This window comes from Dromiciops gliroides, chromosome 3 (assembly GCF_019393635.1).
Source record: "Dromiciops gliroides isolate mDroGli1 chromosome 3, mDroGli1.pri, whole genome shotgun sequence".
Classification (NCBI taxonomy): domain Eukaryota; kingdom Metazoa; phylum Chordata; class Mammalia; order Microbiotheria; family Microbiotheriidae; genus Dromiciops; species Dromiciops gliroides.
Genome location: NC_057863.1, coordinates 571,819,597 through 571,841,635, shown reverse-complemented (window position 1 = coordinate 571,841,635; position 22,039 = coordinate 571,819,597). Strand labels below are relative to the sequence as shown.

Sequence of the window (22,039 nt, the reverse complement as noted above, 5' to 3'; positions counted from 1 at the left end):
TATTGATGCCAAACTTAGTGCAGACCCCCAAATAGCTTTATCCTTACTTTAGCTCAGAATTCCCAATCTCAAGCAATCCACTAGCCACAAAGTCCCAGGAGTAGGGACTATGAGCATGCACCACCACACCCTGCAAGAAATACTTTTTCTGTTGGTAGACTTTTTTTGCCTTTTAAACCTGTCAACAGAGTGAAATGGGGGCCAAGTTCCTGAAGCTGTAAACCCATTTCTCCCTTTTGCAGTTCTTTCTTCTCTATTAATGGAAAAGTTGCTGTTGAGTAGCTTAAAGTGAGAAGCTGAATAAGGAACAGAAAGGCTAATTCAAAACCCAGAGATGAGTGACCTCTTGCCATCTTGTTAAGTCTGGGAAACAGACTTGGCCAACCTGGAAAACTGACACCTTTGCTTCACACCTCGTTCATGGTGTTTACAAAAGGAAAATGGAGGAAATTAAGTCTCCTGACAGCATCTTTCTCCTTGCCAGCAATAAGCGGGCCTAGAGCAATCAAAATCATGGCTTCTCCAACATGTCCCTTAGGTCTCATTTAAAATAGGAGTTCTAATGATTTTATGAAGATTTCCATAAGCGCACTCAGGGCACAAACACAAGATATTCACAAGAAAAGAAAGAATTAGCCATGTCTGAAGGTTTAGGCAAATTCTTGAAGAATTATTATTGTTCCTAAGACAAAGAGACACTATGGGCCTTAGCCTAAGGCAGTCTGGTATGAGAGGGATAGCCAACTGGACATAGCAACAGAAATGTGGAGTTAGAGTGGCCCAGGCTTGACTTGGACCAGTCTGATAGTTTGGGTTTAAGACTGGAAAGAAATTAATGTAAGCTCATTTTGAGTATAAATTGTTTCTTTGTGTTTGTATGTGTATCCCCATTTTCTTGTGCAGTGTCTACCACAGAGTAGGTGCTTAATAAATACTTATTTAATTTCTTTTTTAAAAAGAAATTGAGATGAAATGAGATAGTCATAACCAATCTGACAATTATCAGAAAGGGATTTTACTTAACTATAGCAGGGAAAGAATACTCAGCGAGGACATAGCACTGATCCAGCTGGGTCCCTCATCCACATTGCCATGTTTGTGCATTGTTGCTAATGAATGACTTTGTGCCCTGGAATTTTTGTTCCTAGGCCAGCAGGAAGCTCCGTTGGGTGCCCAAGTCTTCTTAATCAATTGAGTCTTTCGGGGGCGGGGTGGGGAAATGAGGGTTAAGTGACTTGCCCAGGATCACACAGCTAGTGTCAAGTGTCTGAGGCTGGATTTGAACTCAGGTCCTCCTGAATCCAGGGCTGGTGCTTTATCTACTGCTCCAACTAGCTGCCATCAATTGAGTCTTAAGGACAGTTTCAGTCCCTTTTAAAGAAAAGCTAGCCTCACCTTGATGGGATAGGGCCTGAGGGACAAAGGCAAAGCAGAGAAGGTCTGCCCCACCTCCTTTATTGTTGCTAACCCTCACTGGAGTATGCAGAAGCTCCCGAGGTCCATTGAATGGCCTTGAAGCTAACTGGTAGGGGCATGAGCAGTTCAAGGAATTTGCTCCCCTCAATCTAATTATATGGGGTAATTAGAAGACCTCCTGCTGAGAGGGAAGGAGTAGGGTTAGGGGCACAAAAGATCCTGAGATAATCTTTTTGTGTCCCACAGGAGTGGATATGGTTCAGTGAAAACAAGTAACTGAAAACGTGCCAATTTAGGCATATTTTGGCCAAGCAGTTTCTCTCTGTCTGTCTGTCTCCCTCTCTGTGTCTCTTTCCCTCTTCTCCCCTCTCTCTGTGTCTCCCCCTCTGTCTCCCACCTCTGTCTCTTTTCTCTCCCCCTCTTTCTGTCTCCCCCTCCCTCTATTTCCCTTCTCTTTGTCTCCCCTCCTTTCCCTCTCTCCTCTTTCTCCCTCTCCTCTCTCTGTCTCTTTCACACCCACCCCACCCACCCCCCACCCCCATGATAATAGACCCTTTGAAGAAAAAGCAGCCTCAACAGCAGAGGACCACTCTGGCAGCAGAGAGCAGCAGCCCAGCAGTAGACAGCAGCAGTCATTCTGTTAGAGAAACAGCAAATGGCAACTAGATTAAGCTGGCATTACAATACTAATTAAATCAGGAGTTAAAAATAAATTTAAAAGACAGAAGAAATTTTTGCAGTAAATGTTTGCTGCCCTTGGTAGCAGGAAGCAGGACACAAGTCAGTCACTTCACTGCCTGATATGTAGTCTCCCAAAGGGCAAGTCTATCAGCACCAGTAGCCTAGACACTCATTCCTCAGTTCCTCAGACTATTCTGTTTGGGCTCTTGAAAGCAGAGGTGGCAGCAGCTCTCACAGAATCCACACCCAACCTCCCAGTCTTTAGATGTTCACCCCAAACCGCCTGCTAGAGCCCCTCAATCTCTCTCATCATGTTCAGCATTTTCCCCTAACTGTGTGCCAATGCATTCTTTAGTGAGAGTCAGTCTTTCCAAGAATGGAAGGAAATGTTGCTGTTTATTTAGCACCATATTCTTCTTCTTCCGTCCCCCAAAACCTTGCTTTACTTCCTTCCACTTTTGCTCCTTAGAATCCTTTGCTTCCTTCAAGGCTCAACCCAAAAGCTTCTACCCACTAGCGGCAACCTTTCCTTATCCAACTAGTTGTTATTTCTCTCTTTTTTTAAAGTATCTTGTTATTTGCATATCTGTTTAAATGTTGTATTCCCTCCTACTAGACTATAATTTACCTAAGATCAGGAACAATTTTTCATTTTGTCTTTTTCTCATTGTCTTACATATAGTAGGTACTTAATAAATGCTTGTTGGATTGAGTCTAGTTTCAACACAGGAAAAACTGAAAGCCTCAGGGAATTCCTTATAACTCTATAGTTCTGTAAACCTAAGATTATTTGAGTTTTAAGTTGGCCACAATGCATAAAAGAAAGATGAGGAGGAGAAAGAGAAAGAAGACGAGAAAGCAAAGGAAGAGAAGCAGAGGGAACTTAGTTAACAGGTAGCCTAAAGCGACCAGCCCACAGATTCTCCCCCTTCCCTGACCACAGCAGGATATAGAGAGTAAAAAAACCTGAAATCACTTTCTCCTTTTTCTTTAATCACACAGAAAAAATGATCCCTACTCACAAATGGTTGTGGGCTTTGGAAATTAAAGCATTAATCATAATTTTAAATATAAGCATGTATTAAAGTACTGTCAATCATCTTTGCATGAATAGATATGTACACACATTTATGTATATATGTATGTGTGTACATACATATTTATGTATTGTAACGATTGGAATAACGCCACCTGCTGGACACTTACTGTAGAAGAGTTCTGCCCATGAAACGAAGGTCTTTGAGGGCAAGACCAGGAGTCTTTTCTTTGGAGTCAGGAAGTGACGCAGGCTAGTGGGAGGAGGAAGGAAGTGACTGGCGCTCACTCTGGGGCTCTTTCTGGAGGATGCTGGAGGAGAAGGGAGCTAAAAATGTGCTCTCCCTTTAATAGATAGGAATCTAGGCCTTTCTCTCTCTCTTTACCAAATTCTTATTCTCCTTAATAAATGCTTAAAAGTCTAACTCTTGCTAAAGCTTATAATTTATTGGCGACCACTCATTAGATATTTTAGACAGACTAGCTAGAATTTTAGCCCTTAACAGTATGCATATTTCTATTTAAACATATTTCCAACAATGCCCAGGTAGCTTACAAGTAGGGAGGCCACATTCTATCCACCACATTGCTGCTCCACATTAAGGCATCAGTTTTGTGTATAGTCCAAGCTGATCAAGAATATTTCCTGGTTTATTTAAACCCATTTTAAAATCTCTCTTGCCAGCTCATTATTTGTGCTTTCTGGCTCGTGGTTCCAAATAGGAGTAAGATTTTTTAAAAACCTATTATAAAAAGAATCTTCCATATGGATCTAAAACTCATCATGTATTTATTATTGTTTTATGTACATAGCAGAATACATACCCACATCTATACCTAATTTGTATTTTGTACACACAAACAGCCAAGGATGTTGTCCCTGGTGAAATATTCGTGCATGTTGCTGCCTGTATTGCTGATGCTCACTGAAGAATTAGGAAGCAAATAGAGCCTTCTCTTCAGAGGGAGTTTTCTCAGTACAACAATGCCTCATTTTTCTAGGGGGAATGAGGATTTACATGTAAGTAAGTTTTTGTGATAATTAAGTTTACCTTTTAAAAACAAACTTTATTTTTCTATTTCCTGGTTTAACCCTTTTAATTGAAAATTTTCTACCCTTAAAACTGAATATACTGAATGGAGAATCATAGATTTGGAGACTGTTTGGTCTACCCCATGTGCTGTACATGTAACCTTTATATCAGTCCTCCTTGCTCTGGCCTATCTGCCCCCACTTATACTGATGGATAGATAGATGGAGAGAGAGTGAGACAGAGACAGAGACAGAGACAGAGACAGAGAGACAGAGAGCAGAAGATTCCTATAGATTCTTGATACATATAAATGAGAAATTAAGTGATTTACCTATTGTTACACATGAACAAAATGGCTTTGATCCTATATTTCGCCTTTATTTCAAGAATGGAATAGACTATAAATATCGTTTCCGTTGTCTGCTTGCCCACACACTTCTCAGTCCCTTATACCTGGGCTTCTAAACTCACCACTCAACTGAAATTGTTCTCTCTAATTATCTCTTTTATCACATAGCTCCTAAATGTGGGGCCTCTTCTCCCTCTTCATCCTCCTGACCTTTCAGCTCCCCTCCCCACCGAAAACTCTCTTTTCCCTTGGTTTTCATGTCACTCCTCATTCCTGGCTCTCCTATGAATTGGATTGTTTTTTCTTAGTTTCCTGTATTAGTTCATCCTTCATCTGGGAATCATAGGAATGTTGAACAGAGGCAAAAGGCAGTTGATTAATACCTCTTTCCAAAAGCAATGATAGTGTTGATCTGTTTAATTGTTTTTGTTTTGTTTTGTTTTGTTTTGTTTTGTTTTGTTTTGTTTTTTAGTAAGGCAATTGGGGTTAAGTGACTTGCCCAGGGTCACACAGCTAGTAAGTGTTAAGTGTCTGAGGCTGGATTTAAACTCAGGTCCTCCTGACTCCAGGGCCGGTGCTCTATCCACTGCGCCACCTAGCTGCCCCTGATCTGTTTCATTTTAATAAATTTTATTGATTTATTTTGGTTTTGCATCCACAAAATTTCTCCCAAAGAGATACCCCACATAACAATAACGTTTGGGGCGGGGGGCAGGAAAAAAATCAGCAAAACCAATCAATACAATAAAAATGTCTGAAAATATGTGCTGTCTTCCATAATTGTGAAAGGTCATGTTCCTCTCTTCTCCCCCACCCTCATCCCCTGCAAGGAATGGAGTGTGGGATGTCTCTTCATATTTCTATTTGGAGCTATGCTTGTTCTTTGTAGTTTTGCAACATTTACTTTTGATTATTTTGTGGAGGTTTTTTCAATTTACATTGTGGTAGTCATAGTGTAAACAGTTTTCTTGGCTCTGTTTACTTCACTTTGTATCAGTTCATATAAAGTCTTCCTTCTCTACATTCATCATATTCATAGTTTCTTATAGCACAATATTATTCCCTTACATTCATATACCATAGACAGTTATAAACTACATTCATATACCAAAAGATAGTTATCTACTTTGTTTCTACTTCTTTGAAACTACAATAAATACTGCTATACATATTTTGGTGAATATAGGAGCTATTTTGGTGAAGAAGGGGGCTTTCTTCTTATCAATAACCTCCACGGAGGTATATGTTAGTAGCAGAACCTTTGGGTCAAAAGGTATACATATTTTAGTTATTTTATTTGCATAATTCCAAAGTACTTTCCAAAATGATGGTGCTGATTCATAGCTTCACCAACAACTCACTAATAAGTCTAGCTTCCCTAAACTCTTCAAGCATCAACTCTTGTCATTTTGCTACATTGTTGGGAGTGAGGTGAAACCTGATAGTGGTTTTGATGTGCATTTCTCTTATTAGTGATTGGGAGCATTTTTTCACATACTGTTAATAGTTTGCCATTCTTTTGAGCACATTTTGCTCATATCCTTTCACCTTTTATCTATTAGGTAATGTTTTTTGGTGTTATGTATATATTTGTGTGTATGCATGTATGGATAATATGTATATGAAGACCCACTGATTATGTCTGTATGTACACACATATGCATGTATTTATAGATATAAGTACAGATATGGATATAGGTACATGTGTGTGGTGTTGTTCATATAGGTAAATGTGTGTGGTGGTGTGTATATTTTGGATATAAAATTCTAATCTAAGAAATTTGATACGAAGGTTTCCCCCATACAACCATTTCTTTTTTTTTTAAACCCAGATTCATTATTTTTTTTTGTTGTTCAGAAGCTTTTCAATTTTATGTAATCAAATTATCTATTTTACCTTTTATAATGGCTGCTACATCTTGTTTGGTTAATAATACATCTCATACCCATAGCTGTGAAAGATTTATGATCTGCTTCTATTCAAAAAATTTTATGGTATGATCTTTAATATTAAGATCACATTCCTATTTTTAATTTATTGTGGCATATGGCATAAGATATTGATCTAAACTTAATTTCTGCCAGACTTCTTTCCATTTTCCCCAGCAGTTTTTATTAAATAGGGGGTGCTTTATAAAACAATTTATGTTTTGGGGTTTACAAACAGTGGGTTATTGAATTCTATTATTTCTTGTTTGCCCTTGTCTAGTATGTTCCATTGATCTACTTCTCTATTTTTTTTTTTAACCAGTACCAAATGGTTTGGATCACTACAGCTTTATATTATAGTTTGCAGTCTGGAAGACCTTATCACCCTTCATTCCTATCTTTTGTTCCCCATTATTTTCCCTTAGTATTCTAGATCTTTTATTTCTCCAAATAAATTTTTATTATTTTATCAAATCCTATAAAGTATCCTTGTGATAGTTTATTACAGAATTAAAATTGTAAATTAATGTTGTAGTGTCTTCATTTTTGTCATATTGCCATGGACCACCTGTGAGCACTGAATATTGTACCAGTTTATTTAAGTTGTTCTTTATTTAAGGAGTATTTGTAATTGAAACCATATAAATGTTTTGTGCATCATTTCAGTCATGTCCATCTCTTCATGTCTCCATTTGGGGTTTTCTGGAGTAGTTTGCCACTTCCTTCTCTGTCTCATTTTACAGATGAGAAACTGAGGCATACAGGAGGGTTAAGTGACTTGCCCAGGGTCACACAGCTAGTAAGTTTCTGAGGCTAGATTTGAACACGGGAAGAGGAGTATTCCTGACTCCAGACTGAATGCTCTATCCTCTGTGCCCCTGTATTTTGGTATATTCATCCCCAAATATTTTACATACTTTGTAGTTATTGGATTTCTATGATCATTTCTTGGATTTTGTTGTTACATAGAAATATAGTTGATTTTTGTGGGTTTATTTTGTAGCTTGCAGTTTTTTTTTTTAAGTGAGGCAATTGGGGTTAAGTGACTTGCCCAGGGTCACACAGCTAGTAAGTGTTAAGTGTCTGAGGCCAGATTTGAACTCAGGTGCTCCTGACTCCAGGGCCGGTGCTCTATCCACTATGCCACCTAGCTGCCCCGTAGCTTGCAATTTTGCTGAAGCTATTAAGTTTTTCAATTAACATTATTTGTAAGGACACAAGATTTGTAGGTAGGGCAGACTATCCTGTCAGCTACCCCAATTGTAAGGCCAAATGTAAGGGGCTGATCTGTTTAGCCCTGATATACTAATCGTAGGAACAGAGACCCTCTGAGACAATACAGAGATACTGAAGATAGAGGGGCCCCTGACAGCTTGGTGGTATGTGTATGTGTGTATATATGTATGTGTATATATGTGTGCACATAAATGTAAGTATGTATATACATATGTACATAAATATACATATATGAATATGAATATGTATATTTATTGGGTTAAGAAAGTTCACTCATGAGATTAGTTGTTCTAGGTATCAGCATAATGGATCCCCACACCAACTCCAGGCCATGTTAGCTATTATATAGAAACAGAACAAAGAAGGCATGTAAATACATGGCCACATGCAATTTTCCCATGGGAAAATGCTGCTTGTCATTTCTTATAACACAATAATGTTCCATCACCATCATATACCACAGCTTGTTTAGCCAATCCCCAACTGATGGGTATTCCTTTGATTTCCAATTCTTAGCTAACACAAAAAAAGCTGCTAGAAATATTTTTGTACAAATATTTTTCTCTTTTTGAGATGTCTTTGGGATATAAACCTAGCAGGGGTATTGCTGGATCAAAGGGTATGCACAGTTCTATAGCCCTTTGGGCATAGCTCCAAATTGCTCTCCAGAATGGTTGGATTTTTTCACAATTCCACCAACAGTGGATTAGGGATTAGGGATCCAAGTTGGAGTTTCTTTTGCTGTTTATATTCACTCAAGGTAGTTTACATTCCTCTATGAAACTCGAGGTCATGGTCCTAAGCCCTGGCTACCACTGTATAGTATCTTTGTTAATTCCATAAATTGTGTGTGTGTGTATGTGAGGCAATTGGGGTTAAGTGACTTGCCTAGGGTCACACAGCTAGTAAGTGTTAAGTGTCTGAGGTCGGATTTGAACTGAGGTCCTCCTGACTCCAGGGCCAGTGTTCTGTCCACTGTGTCACCTAGCTGCCCCCAATTCCATATTATTTTTTTAAACTAAACTATTATATATTCAGCAAGAGGGATGCTTTATCTCATATATTTATGCCTTTAATGTCTTTCTCTTGTTTTACTGCAAGTGCTAGCCTTTCTAGAATTATATCAACTAACAGTGGGAAGGGTGGACATCTTTACTTTATTCTTATCTTTCTTGGGATAGCTTTTTTTTAGATTTTTAAAATTATTTTTTAAAATGGTCCCCCTATCTCTATATTTTATAGGGTTTTTAGCATAAATGAGTATTATATTTTGTCAAAGGCTTTTCCCACACCCATTTGTTTTTAACATGATTAATTATGTTGATTGTTTTTCTAATGTTGAACCACCTATGATTCTTTAGTATAAATCTAACTTGTCAAAGTGAATGATATCTTGGAATAATTATTGTAGTCTTATTGACATGATTTTATTTAAAATTTTAAAATTATTCATTAGTGATATTGCTCTATAGTTCTTCACATTTGTTTTATATTTCATTGTTCTAGGTATTAAGATATTAGTCTTGTAAAAGGTAATGTGATAAAGTGCTTATTTTTTCAATTTTTGAGAATGATTTGTGTAGTAATTATACTGATTTTTCTTTAGAAGTTTGATAGAGGGGCGGCTAGGTGGCGCAGTGGATAAAGCACCGGCCCTGGATTCAGGAGTTCCTGAGTTCAAATCCGGCCTCAGACACTTGACACTTACCAGCTGTGTGAACTTGGGCAAGTCACTTAAGCCCCATTGCCCTAAAAAAAAAAAAAAAAAAAAAAAAAAATTGGAGCACCATAAGACAAAGATCAAAAAAAAAAAAAAAAAAAAAGAAGTTTGATATAATATTTTATTCCAATTGGATTGGTGTGTGACAGGGTGTAGTTCTTTAAAGACGAATTCCTAAGGACCCCCACACCAACCCATTTCCCTGTGATACTAATTCTTCCTCTCTTTTCTCCCCTCTCTCAGTTAAGGTAAAATCTCCCCTTTTCTTCCACCTTTGACTTCTTTTGTTTGTTAGCTTTTTCAAATTTTCTACACTTTCTAAAAATAAAAATGATTGTTTTCTATTATTGTCTTCATCAATTCTATCCCCTTTCTGTCTATTCTAAACTTTTACTTTTTAGCTCATTGTCCTTCCATTTATTTATTTCTTCCTTAATCTTTCTGCTCCTCATGGAATTAGTTTTCAGAAAGTCTACTTTACTTCTGCTGCTAAACAACTTCATTGTTATTTCCTTATTGATCTTGCCCCTCCTTTTGTTGTTGTTGTTGTATCTCAGTCTAGACAGAAATGATGTTAATATTTCTTCATGGTAGAAATTTTCCTTGAGGTTCAGGAGAAATATCACACACACACACAAATGAGAAATGTATATTTGTTTATAACTGAATTAGCTCTTCTTGATTATACATATTTATTACAAAAAATTTTTAATAGGTAGGAAAGAGAAAATTGATTTCTGATATTTTGTTATTTTATTAAATAGAGAGGTGAGAGAGATGTGTAATGTTGCATGCACTTCTTTGTGAGGTGACTATATTCTTAGTTTTACTTAACTGTTTTACTTTGTTACAAGAGACTTCTCACAAAGTGGAGGGGAGTGATCTGTAAATATTTGTAAAATAAAAAGAAAACAATAAAACTTTAAAAAAGAGACTTAAGGGAGCAGAAACATATATCATTTATACATCACAAATATTATGCACACTCTTCTCTTGCCACCTTCTACTTAGTTGTTAAGTAGGTGAAGGAGATTAAGAGAAGAAAAATATAAGACAGGGTGAAGGGAAATATATAATTAGTAGAAATCCATATGTGACTTCTCAGAGTCAAGTTCAACTTACCTGACAGAGTAATAGCTACATTTCTAAGGAAGCTTAAGAAGTAAGACAGTTTCCTACAAGGGACACCCCCACACCCCAAGACTGCTTCCATAGCATCCCTGTAGGGGTTCACAAAATCACAGAGTTTGTGAATTGGAAAGAACTCTAATAACCATCTTGTAAAAACCATACCTACAAGGAATTTCCATTAGATCTATCACATAGTGATCCAGCTTTTACTTAAAAGTCTCCAAAGAGAGAGAACCTACCACCTCCTAAGGCAGCTTATTTCACTTTTGGACAGCTCTCAGTGTTAGGAAGTTGTTTTTCCCCCGATATTGTGTCCAAAATGGACTCTTTTGAGCTTCAAACTACTTCTGTTTCTGCCTTATTAGGAGAGCCAAAGAGAAGAAAGTTAGTCTCACTTGTACATGAGAGGTCTTCAAGTATTTAAAGAAAGTTCCCTCCTGACTCCTTTTCTTCAGGCTCCTTTCTATCTCCTCCCCACTCCCACCCAACCAATATATCCAGCCCCAACTGATCCTCTGAGCTCCAGTCCCACATTTCCCAGTTCCTTCAAGAGTCATCTCGGTCTTGTTACATGTCGAGTGGCTGCTAACCAAAACATCATGACATTTGTGCATGAATACCCATTCATTCCCCTTCAGATGTATTCCCGATATGCTGAAATTCCAAGCCAATTATTCCTTGGCTTCATCTCCGCCCACTGTTCCCCACCTCCTTCCTCCTCAACGAAAATACACATACCGGACAAATCTCTTAAAAATGAAGCCATGTTTATAGCTCTTAGAGACTATAAAATGCACATGTTTGGGTATCTTTATAAATTTGAAACAGCCAAATTGATATGGGGCAGACAAGGGTCAAATATTTTTTGGGTTGATTTTTCTGGTTTGGGGGTGTGTTGGAGGTTTTGTTTTTTTTTTTAAACTATGAGTTGAAACTTAGTTCACCACAGATTTTAGCCTGGAATCAAGTGCTTAGAGATGCTCTATACATACCTGGAAAAAGGCATATATCATGGAGTGGCTGACACAACCCCAGGGAAAACAATGCAAAACAGGCTATTTTACAAAGGTATTTAAACAACTCAAATTTTACAGTGAGCTTTTTCCAAGGCTGCCATTTTAAACTTGGAGGTAATAAGCTGTACAGTGCGGGGGTTTTTTTGTTTGTTTGTTTTGTTTTTTAAGAAGATAAAAGAAGGGTCTGGAAATTCCACTTTTCCACTTTCCCATTTGATTATAGTCCACAAAAGCCTCTGAGATGAGCTGTGTTTGCACACAGAGGAGACCCTCCTGAAATGCTTTCAGGTTTTGTGGGAGGATCACGTCAGCAGAGCCTGTTAGCTTTAGGGAAAACAGTCACAAGGCAGGATTGACTCTTCCATAAAGAAACATCTAAAATAGACTATAAAGTGCTGAATACAGTATAAAACCAGATCCCAGAATGAAGTCTCTGATAAAGTTTGTTAGTTTTAAAATATCTGGCCTGCCTCTCCTCCCTCTTCCCACCCTTAATATGTTGATTTTATGGAAGACTTAGAAGAAAAAGTCGTGGCTGAAGGAGCAAAGAATGTAGCCAGGATTCCTATGGAGTCTTTGCCTTATTCCTCTTTCTTCTTGTTGTGGCCATCTAGAGAGAAAGGTGAAACATGAGTTGTGGCCGTCTGTAAGAGTGGTCCCCTCTGACAGCCAAGAGCTCAGTGCTGATTCTGAATCTTAGCTTCCTTTTCAGTAAGTCATGCAGATTTCTTCTTGTGATGCGAGGCTGAGATTTCTCCCTGCTAGAAGACAGCTGTGTGGGGTCTGAAAGGAAGGCTACAGTTTCTATGTCTTTTCAACACCTGTGACACTACAATCTTGTTACTGTATGTAAGCAGCTGGGTGGTGCAGCAAACACAGGGTCAGACTGAACACAGAGTCAGAGAGTTCAAATTCTGACTTTTTATTAGCTGTTATGACTGTGCATGTTACTTGAACTTTTTTTCAGCCTCAGTTTCATCATCTATAAAATGAATATAATAGCACCTACCTCTATTAGACTGAACAGAGAACAAGTTTCTCTCTCTCTTTTTCTTTCTCCTGCCTTTGTTTTTTTGTTTTGTTTTGTTTTGTTTTGTTTTTGTGAGGCAATTGGGGTTAAGTGACTTGCCCAGGGTCACACAGCTAATAAGTGTTAAGTGTCTGAGGCCAAATCTGAACTCAGGTCCTCCTGACTCTAGGGCCAGTGCTCTATCCATTGCGCCACCTAGCTGCCCCTCCTGCCTTTCTTTTGTACAAACCCCACTCTGGTGCAGTGTGTGCCAGTGCTTAATTGTAGCCTTAGACCTTGAACACACTCCAATAGCCTGCTGCTAAGTCTCTGCCCACTCCAGTATTTACTCCACTCAGTCACTAAAGTGACTTGTAAAGCATAGGTCCAATCTTGTTTCCCCCCTACTCAATAAGGGGGGGAGGGCTTCCTTTTACCTCCAGGAGCAAGTACAAAATGCTCTGCTTGGCACTCAAAGCCCCTTCCCACCTTTCTAGTCTTCTTACACCTTATTCTCCAACATGTACTCTTCAATGAAATGATGCTTGTTCCATGAATAAGACACTCTGTCTCTTGGCTCTGAACATCTTCTCTGGCTGTTCCCATGCGTGGAATGCTCTCCCTCCACTCCTACTACTCACCACTGTGGCTTCCTTTAAGTCTCACTAAAATCCCACCTTCTACAGAAAGCCTTCCCTCTTTCATTATTTCTTGTTTGTCCGGCATATAAACTTGATTTGTATGCATTTGTTTGTTTGTTGTCTCCCCCATTAGACTGTAAGTTCCTTAAGGGCAGGGGTTGGTTTTTGTCTCCTTTTGTATCCCCAGCACATAGGACAGCATCTATCTGGCTTGTAATAGGTGTTTAATAAATGTGTATTGGTTGATCAGTGCTCACAGCAACCCTGGGAGGTAGGTGCTGTTATTATACACACTTTAAAGTTGAAGAAACTAAGGCAAGTGACTTTCCCAGAGTCACACAGCTAGTAAAATGTCAGAGGCTGAATCTGGACTTTGGTCTATCTGACTCCAGGTCCAGCACTCTATCCACTGCACCATCTAGCCGCCTCATCGGGTTAATTTCCCTTCAGTAAGAAAAAGAAATTAAGAACAAAAACATTGTTTATCTATCCTTAGGGAAAGCATTGGGCATTTGGGAAAATCTTAAAATGGAGAAATAAATAGACTAAAATTACTAGGGGGCAGCTAGGTGGTGCAGTGGGTAAAGCATTGGACCTGGATTCAGGAAGACCCAAGTTCAAATCCAACCTCAGACACTTAGCTGTGTGACCCTGGGCAAGTCACTTAACCCCCATTGCCCTGCAAAAAAACAAACAAACAAATAAATACTAGTTTGTAATGGGCTTCTTATTCAGCATGAAGTTAACATCATGAGGATATTCTCATTACTATTCTGAAAGTCCCACCTGATAAAAATCAAATCAACCGGGGCAGCTAGGCGGCACAGTGGATAAAGCACCAGCCCTGGATTAAGGAGGAACTGAGTTCAAATCCAGCCTCAGACACTTGACACTAGCTGTGTGACCCTGGGCAAGTCACTTAACCCTCATTGCCCCACAAAAAATCAAATCTACCTTACAAGATGAGAATTGACATATTTCACTGTGATCAGTAATACACAGTATATTGGTTTCAAAGACTCTTGCAAGCAATGGATTTGTGAATTTTTAGTTACCATAAATATTTTCATTGTAATATTTGTTTGCATTTCTGCATAGTCCCCTGATTCTTTTGTAAATCTGTTTGTTCTTTCTTTTCTCAAAGAAGCATGTAATACATATATGCCCCACCTAACACTGTTCCTTGTTTTTTTTGAAAATCTGATGTTGCTTATGAGGGACAATGTTTTTCCTAGAAACAATGTTATTGGTGTTATAAGTGGTCACTGAGTAAGTGAATGGAGTAGTGAATCCAGTCTCACACCCCTCATGCCCTTGACTTTAGTTTGTTGTGTCCTCTTAATCACCAACTAATACTAAAGGAAGTTAAGAAAGTCTACCATGAACGTATTCAATCTAAGCTCCACTGGGTTCTCAATGTTGCTTCATATTTTTTTTTTTTTTGGCTAGGCAATGAAGGTTAAGTGACTTCACCAGGGTCACACAGCTAGTGTGTGTCAAGTGTCTGAGACCAGATTTGAACTCAGGTCCTCCTGAATCCAGGGCTGGTGCTTTATCCACTGTGCCACCTAGCTGCCCCCTCTTCATATTCTTTTACCCCTCTTTTACCAGCTTTCCAAAGTGGCCATCCAAATCTTTTATTCTTTCTTCAAGTCCCTAACACTAATTCTCCCCATCATCATCTCCCTCAGTAAATCAAGCAATAAACATTTATTAAGTGCCCACGATGTTCTAGTTGTTGTTTTATAATCATTTTCAGTTGTGTCTAACTCTTGGTGATCCCTTTTGGGGTTTTCTTGGCGAAGATACTGGAATGGTTTGCCATTTCATTCTCCAGCTCATTTTATAGATGAGGAACTGAAGCAAACAGGGTTAAGTGACTAGCCCAGAATTAAATCACACAGCTAATAAGTATCTGAGGCCAGATTTGAACTAGGGAAGATGAGTCTTCCTGACTCCAGGCCTGGTACTCTATCCACTGTGCCACCTAGCTGCCCTCATACTCAATCATTTCCTCTGCTGGCACCTTTCTCTCTTCCTTAAAAAAAAAAAGTGCAGGACTCCCCCATCCTTATCTTCCCTGGACCCTGGTGCCTCCTAAAAATGTCATCCTATAAGTCTTTTTCTTTTTCGAGCTTGTAAAAAGAAGAGCTTTGTCCCCCTGCTTCTATTACCTCACCTCCCACTCCTTAACTCCCTACAAATCTGGCTTCTATCCCTATTCACTACTCAGAGGACCAGGGTCAACACAGACCTCCTAATTGCCAAATCCAGTGGTTCTTTCTCATTCTTCATTTCCACGAACATGTCTGCTACACTTCCTACTGTTCAGTTCTTGATCCTCTACCTTGCCTTGGCTTGCATCATACTAGTCTCTCCTGGTTCTCCTCATTTCTCAGGACATCCATCATGGGTGTGCCATCTAGGCAGCTGGGTGGCCCATTGGACAGAGTACTGGGTTCAAATCTGGATTTAAATTCTAGTTGTGTGATCCAGGGTAAGTCTGCCTCAATTTCCTCAACTGTAGGATAGAGATAACAGAATCTACTTCATGGGAATGTAGTGAGGATCGAATGAGATAGTATTTGTAAAGTGTTTAGCTCAGTGCCTGGCACATTGTAGGTGTTTAATAAATACTTGTTCCCTTCCCTTCCTTTATTGTTTTTCAATTATAGGCATTCCCTAAGGCTCTGCCCTAAGCCTTTTACTCTTACTACATTTTCTCCCTTAGCAATCTTATCTATCAAAGATTAGATTAGGGGCACAGTGAATAAAGCACTGGCCCTGGATTCAGGAGGACCTGAGTTCAAATCCAGTCTCAGACACTTGACTAGCTGTGTGACCCTGGGCAAGTCACTTAACCCCAATTGCCTCACCCCCCCCCAAAAAAAAAGATTAAATTAGCTTCTCTAAACAGATGATCTTCCAGATCTCTAGCTCCATCTTGGACTGGTGCTCTGAGCTCCCATCCTACATTTACAACTGTCCACTATAGACCACTGAATACAGTGTCAGCACCTGGGATCTTTCTCTCTTTCTCCCTTCCCTCTGCTCTTCTCTCCTCCTCTCTCCCAATCATATCTCCAAGTGAACCTGTTCCTTCTAAGTTTCTTATCTCTACTGAATGCACCGTCAGCTCTTTAGTCACCCAAGTCTGAGAATATGGAGGCCCCTTTAATTCTTCCCTCTTGTCCTCAACCCCCCAAATCCGTCCAATTCCCAAATCCTGTCAACTCTACTTTTATAACAGCCCTTGTATCCTCCTTTTCAGTCCTTCTGTGGCCTTGTTACATTTCTTCTGGGCTATTTTAGTAGACTCTTTACTGGTCTTTCTGCCTCCAATCTCTAAACTTTTCAAATTATCCTTCACACTGGTGTCAAAGTAATTCCTTATGGGAAAGAATAATGAACAGAAGTAAGGTATGATCACATTGCTCCCCTGCCAGAAGGTTTGAACGATTCTCTATTGCTTATTATTATTCAGTTGTGTCCAACTCTCCATCACCCCATTTGGGATTTTCTTGACAAAGATACTGAGTTAGTGTGTCATTTCCTTTTCCAGCTCAATTTAAAGATAAGGAAACTGAGGAAACAGGGTTAAGTGACTTGTCCAGGGTCACTGAGCTAGCGAGTCTTCCTTGTTCCAAGTTCAGTGTTCTATCCACTGTACCATCTAGTTGCCCTACTGCTTATAAAAATAAAGCTTGTTTTATCCTACATTCAATTATTCTATATTCAAACTCAATACTTCTCTGTTTACATTTCAGTCTGAAAGCCTGAATTTCAAGTTCCTCCACAATCTGGCTCCAACCTACCTTTTCACACTCTTCCCTTTTGCAATCCCAACTTTCTAGCCAGACTCCAAGCATAAGCTCAGGAGCATTAAGACACAGGCAGCTTGCCCATTCTGAAAATGACTTCCCCTTCATCTTCATATGTTGAACTGACCAGTTGGACTAAGGGGACACTGAAATTTCAACTCTGAAATTGCCATTTCTTTCTTTCTGGCTCCAACTCAAGTGGCGTGTCCAGCAGTCTATCCACTTATATTACCATCTAATTGATAGGGCTGTGACTCTGAACAGGGCATTTAACCTCTCTAAGCCTCAGTTTCCTTACTTGCAAAACAGAAAAGATAAGGTATGTACAACTTATCTCACAGGATTATTATAAAGAAAAGTCTTTATAAAACCTTAAAGCCCTGTATCAATCTGTTACTGGTATCACTATTATTGGACCAGATGGTCCAGTTCTAAAGTCTATGATTCCATCATCACTTGATGAGATTTCTTTAAGGGTGATTGACAAGAGGCATAGCTTAAGTAGAGAGATGGCCAAATTGGAAGTCAAAAAGACCTGGGTTCAATGTGATCCCCAGTGCCTCAGGCAGCTTGCTAAACACCATAAATCACTGTTCTAAGTTTCCTCATAGACTTCCATAGGTCTAGATTTTTAAAAAGTGATTCAGATTTTAAAAGATCAGAACTTTGATAAGGGGAGACAGAATAATAAACATAATTTTTCGTGAAAAAAGAGTTTGAAAGTGATCTGTTTCTAAGACCCGAGTAACTTATCCTGGTAGAATAAAGGAGGGAAGGGGAAAACAGGTGTAGGCACTTCTCCCCCACCTGCATAAAAATGTAAAACTCTGGAAATTGATCAGGGGATGAAACAGAGATCAATCTGCATATGGATGATTGAGCACTAACAGTTAAGGGAAATAGGAAAGGCTCCTCATAGGAGATAGAACACTAGTCAAGCTGTGAAGAAAATTAGGGATTCTAAAAGGCAAAGGTATGGAGGGAAGGTGTTAGAGGCATGGGGGACAATCTGTGAGAAGACATGGAGGGAGAATGAAGGTTGAGTTCAGGGAACAACATTCGGCCAAAGTGGCTGGAACAGAGTTCATGAATGGGAGTAATACACATTAAGCTAGGAAAGGTAGGCTAACCACATACTGTGAAGGGCCTTCAATGTTCAGATGAGGAATTTGTGTTTTTCCCTAGAGGCAACTGGGAGCCATTAAAGTTTCTTGATCAAGGAAATGTCATGATCAGATCTGTGCTTTAGGAAAATTATTTTGGCTGCTATGCACTAATGAGTTGGAGAAAGAGAAACTAGAAGCTGGGAGTCCAGGTGGGGTGGGGTGATGGAGCCAAGATGATGGAGGGAAAGCTGTAAATTTTCAGAGCTCCCCACAATCTGTCCACATACCTCCAAATAATACCACAAGACAATTCCTGGATCATCAGAACCCACAAAAGAACAGAGTGAGATCATTTTCCAGCCAGACAGCTTAAAAGGGTGGCAGGGAAGGTTGGATATACTGGGCTGAGAGGGGAGTGCAGATGCACCACACAGATTCAGCCCCAGGCAGGCCATGTCTCCAGAGCCTCAGAGCAGCTACTTCTGGAATTCAGCTCACGCACTGGTGAGGGGTTCCAGCGGTTGGCAGGGGGAGATAGCAGGGGTCCCTGCTGGAGCTGAAGTGGAGGGAGCACTGTTGTGTTGTCCAGGAAGCAGACTTGAGCGGCAGTGGCCCAGTGGGGGAGGTAGGTACAGGCACACTAAGCTTCTGACCACAATGAATCTGCTGGATTAAAGAGTAAGCAGGCCCGTGGTTACTTACAGACCAGAGCATAGGCCTGGCAAGCTGAAAATGTGCCTCTCCTTAAATCGTACCACCTGGGACTTCCTGAAGCTTGGGACAGTATGTCCTGGAAGTAGTGCCCCACTTTAAGGAGTTAAAAGCCAAGAAATAGGCTAGGATATTGAGCAGGCAGAAAAAGCTGCAGACCATAGAAAGTTTCTTTGGTGACAAAGTAGATCAAAATACACCCTCAAAAGAAGATAACAGAGTCAAAGCTCCTATATCCAAAGCTTCCAAGAAAAATATGAATTGGTCTCAGGCCATGGAAGTGCTCAAAAAGGACTTTGAAGACAAAGTAAGAAAGGTAGAGGGAAAAGTAAGAGCAGTAGAAGAAAAAAATGGAAAGAGAAATGAAAGTGATGCAGGAGTGATGCATGAAAAAAAGTCAACAGCTTGAAAAGCCAAATTGGCCAAATGGAAAAGAAGGCACAAAAACTCTCTGAAGAAAATCATTGCTTAAGAATTAAGATAGAGCAAATAGAAGCTAATGACTTTATGAGAAATCAAGACACAATAAAGCAAATCCAAATGAATAAAAAAATAGAGGGCAATGTGAAATATCTTCTTGGAAAAAAAGCTGAAGTGGAAAATAGATCCAGGAGAGATAATGTGAAAATTATTAGACTACCTGAAAGTCATGATCAAGAAAGAGCTTAGACATCATCTTCCAAGAAATTGTCAGGGAAAATTGCCCTGATATTCTAGAAGCAGAAGGTAAGATAAAAATTGAAAGAATCTACTGATCACCTCCAGAAAGTGATCCCCAAAGGAAAACTTCCAGGAATATTATAGCCAAATTCTAGAGCTCCCAGGTCAAGGAGAAAATATTGCAAACAGCTAGAAAGAAACAATTAAAGTACTGTGGAGCCCCAGTCAGGACAGCACAAGATCTAGCAGCTTCTATATTAAAGGATCAGAGGGCATGCAATATGATATTCTGGAGGGCAAAGGAACTGGGATTACAACCAAGAATCACCTCCCTAGCAAAACTGAGTATAATATTTCAGGGGAAAAAATAGAACTTTAATGAAAAAGATGACTTTCAGGTACTTGTGATGAAAAGACCTTAACTGAATAGAAAATTGGACCTTCAAATACAAGATCCTAGAGAGGCATAAAAAGGTAAACAGGAAAAAAAAATCATGAGGGATGTTAAAAGGTTAAACTGTTTATACTCCTACATGGGAAAATGAGACTTCTAACTCATAAGAACTTTTTCAGTCTTAGGGCAGTTGAAAGAAATATACTTAGGTGCTACAGGTGTGAATTGAATATGAAGGGATGATATCTGTAAAGCATTTATTTTTTGTTTATCCTTTTTTTTTTTTTTGGTGGGGCAGGCAGGGTAGGGCCAGATTTGAACTCAGGGACTCCTGGCTCCAGGGTTGGTGCCTTGTCCACTGTGTCACCTAGCTGCCCCATGATGACATCTTTAAAATAAAATTAAGCGGTATAAGGAATGCACTGGAAGAAAGGGAAAAGGAGAGGTAGAATGGGGTAAAGTAACTCACATAAAAGAAACAAGAAAAAGCTTATGGAGTGGAGGGGAAGATGGGGAAGGAATGAGGGAGTGAGTGAACCTTACTCTCATCAGAATTGGCTCAAGGAGGGAACAACATACACACTCAAGTGGGTATAGTAATATATCTGGACCTGAGGGAAAGTGGGAGGGGAAAAAGATAAGTGGGGAGAGGTGAAGGAAGGGAGGGTAGATTGGGGGAGAGGGCAGTAAAAAGCAAAACACTTTTGAGGAGGGATAGGGTGAAAGAAGATAGAAAATAGAGTAAATATCAAAGGGAGGGAATAGGATGGAGGGTAATACAGTTAGCAATAGTAACTGAAAGAAATGATAAGAAGGATGCTATCAGAAGGACTTATGAAAAATGCAATTCATCTACAGAGAAAGAATTGATGGTATCTGAATACAAATTGAAGTATAATTTTTATTAGTTCCTCTTTCTAAAAGTAATTTTGTCTGCTTTCTTTCACAACCTAACATGGTGATATTTTGTAATGACTGCACATGTATAACTTATATTGAATTAATTGATTTCTTACGGAGGGGTGGGGAGAGAGGGAGGAAGAGAATTTGGAACACACAAAGTTTTAAAAAATCAATGTGAAAAATTTGAGGCCCTGAGACCTTCGGGGACTGATCCAAGGTCAAATAATCATTAATCATTAGATCTAAGAACTGAAAGAATTGAAACCATCCTGTCTTCCTATATTGTAGGCCTATATCTGTGTTCAAATTAGAAGGGGGTACCAACCCTGAGAGGGCAAAAAGTTGGGGCAGGAAACCCAGAGAAATAGGCTGGGCCAGAAGTCAAAGCAGGGACAAAGTGGGGCACAAATCCTAGATAATAGGGAGAGGGCCAAACAGATGGCCAAAAATCCAGGTGGTTGAGGGGTCCAAGGGAATTAAAGCAGAAGAACCCAGCAGGAATGAGAACAGATCCAGGTTACCAACAACCAGGTTGCCTTGGGACAGAGGCAGACTTCTCTCTTAGATGCTGACACACCTCTTACTAGGAAGAGGCTAGTGCTGGGGTTTGGCTCTCTTAGAACTTAAAGCAGGTAGTAAAGAAATTACTAGAGTGTGAGGGTAGAAAATTAGGACAGATGAGTGGTGGCTCATGACCCAGAAATCAGTGAAGCTTATAATCTTTCCCCACATGAGCTGTCCTGAAATGAATGTATGTATGTATACACGTACATGTAGATGCATATATATTATATATTAACACATATGTATATAAAGGTATATGCCTATGTTTGTGAGTATATGCATAAATACCTATGTGTGTATGCACACATATATTTACGTCCATTTACCGGCCTAGAAGGAGAGAATGATTAGGTGATAGATGAACTATCCAATCTGGCTGTTATCGGCCGAATTGTTAATGAGTTGTGACTAAAAGTCCCTCAAATGACAATATAATAAACATCTATTAAGTGCCAACTGTATCCCAGGCGCAAGGATGCGAAGAAGCAAAACAACAGTCAATTACTTCTACTAGCCAGCAATACTGATGTTGTGCTGACCCAAAGAGAGAAAAGAATGATGTAGTGGAAGGAAAGAGAGTGCCAAAGTTAGAGAGATGAAGAGAGTTAGAGGAGCAGCAGAGCCGGGATGATGTGGTTTGGAGCCTAAGCCAGTGGAGAACTAATGTGGGGAGGGATGAGCCA

General features: G+C 39.5%; 1 protein-coding gene across 1 annotated transcript in view; it reads right to left on the bottom strand.

Moving 5' to 3' along the window:
• Positions 1-10,155: 10,155 nt before the first annotated feature.
• RNASEH2B (ribonuclease H2 subunit B) overlaps positions 10,156-22,039 on the bottom strand; it is a 93,267-nt gene continuing 81,383 nt past the window's right edge. The window contains exon 10 of the mRNA XM_043991263.1: positions 10,156-12,157. Coding sequence (XP_043847198.1) covers positions 12,113-12,157 — 45 coding nt within the window. The 3' untranslated portion in view covers positions 10,156-12,112. The remainder of the gene's footprint in view (positions 12,158-22,039) is intronic.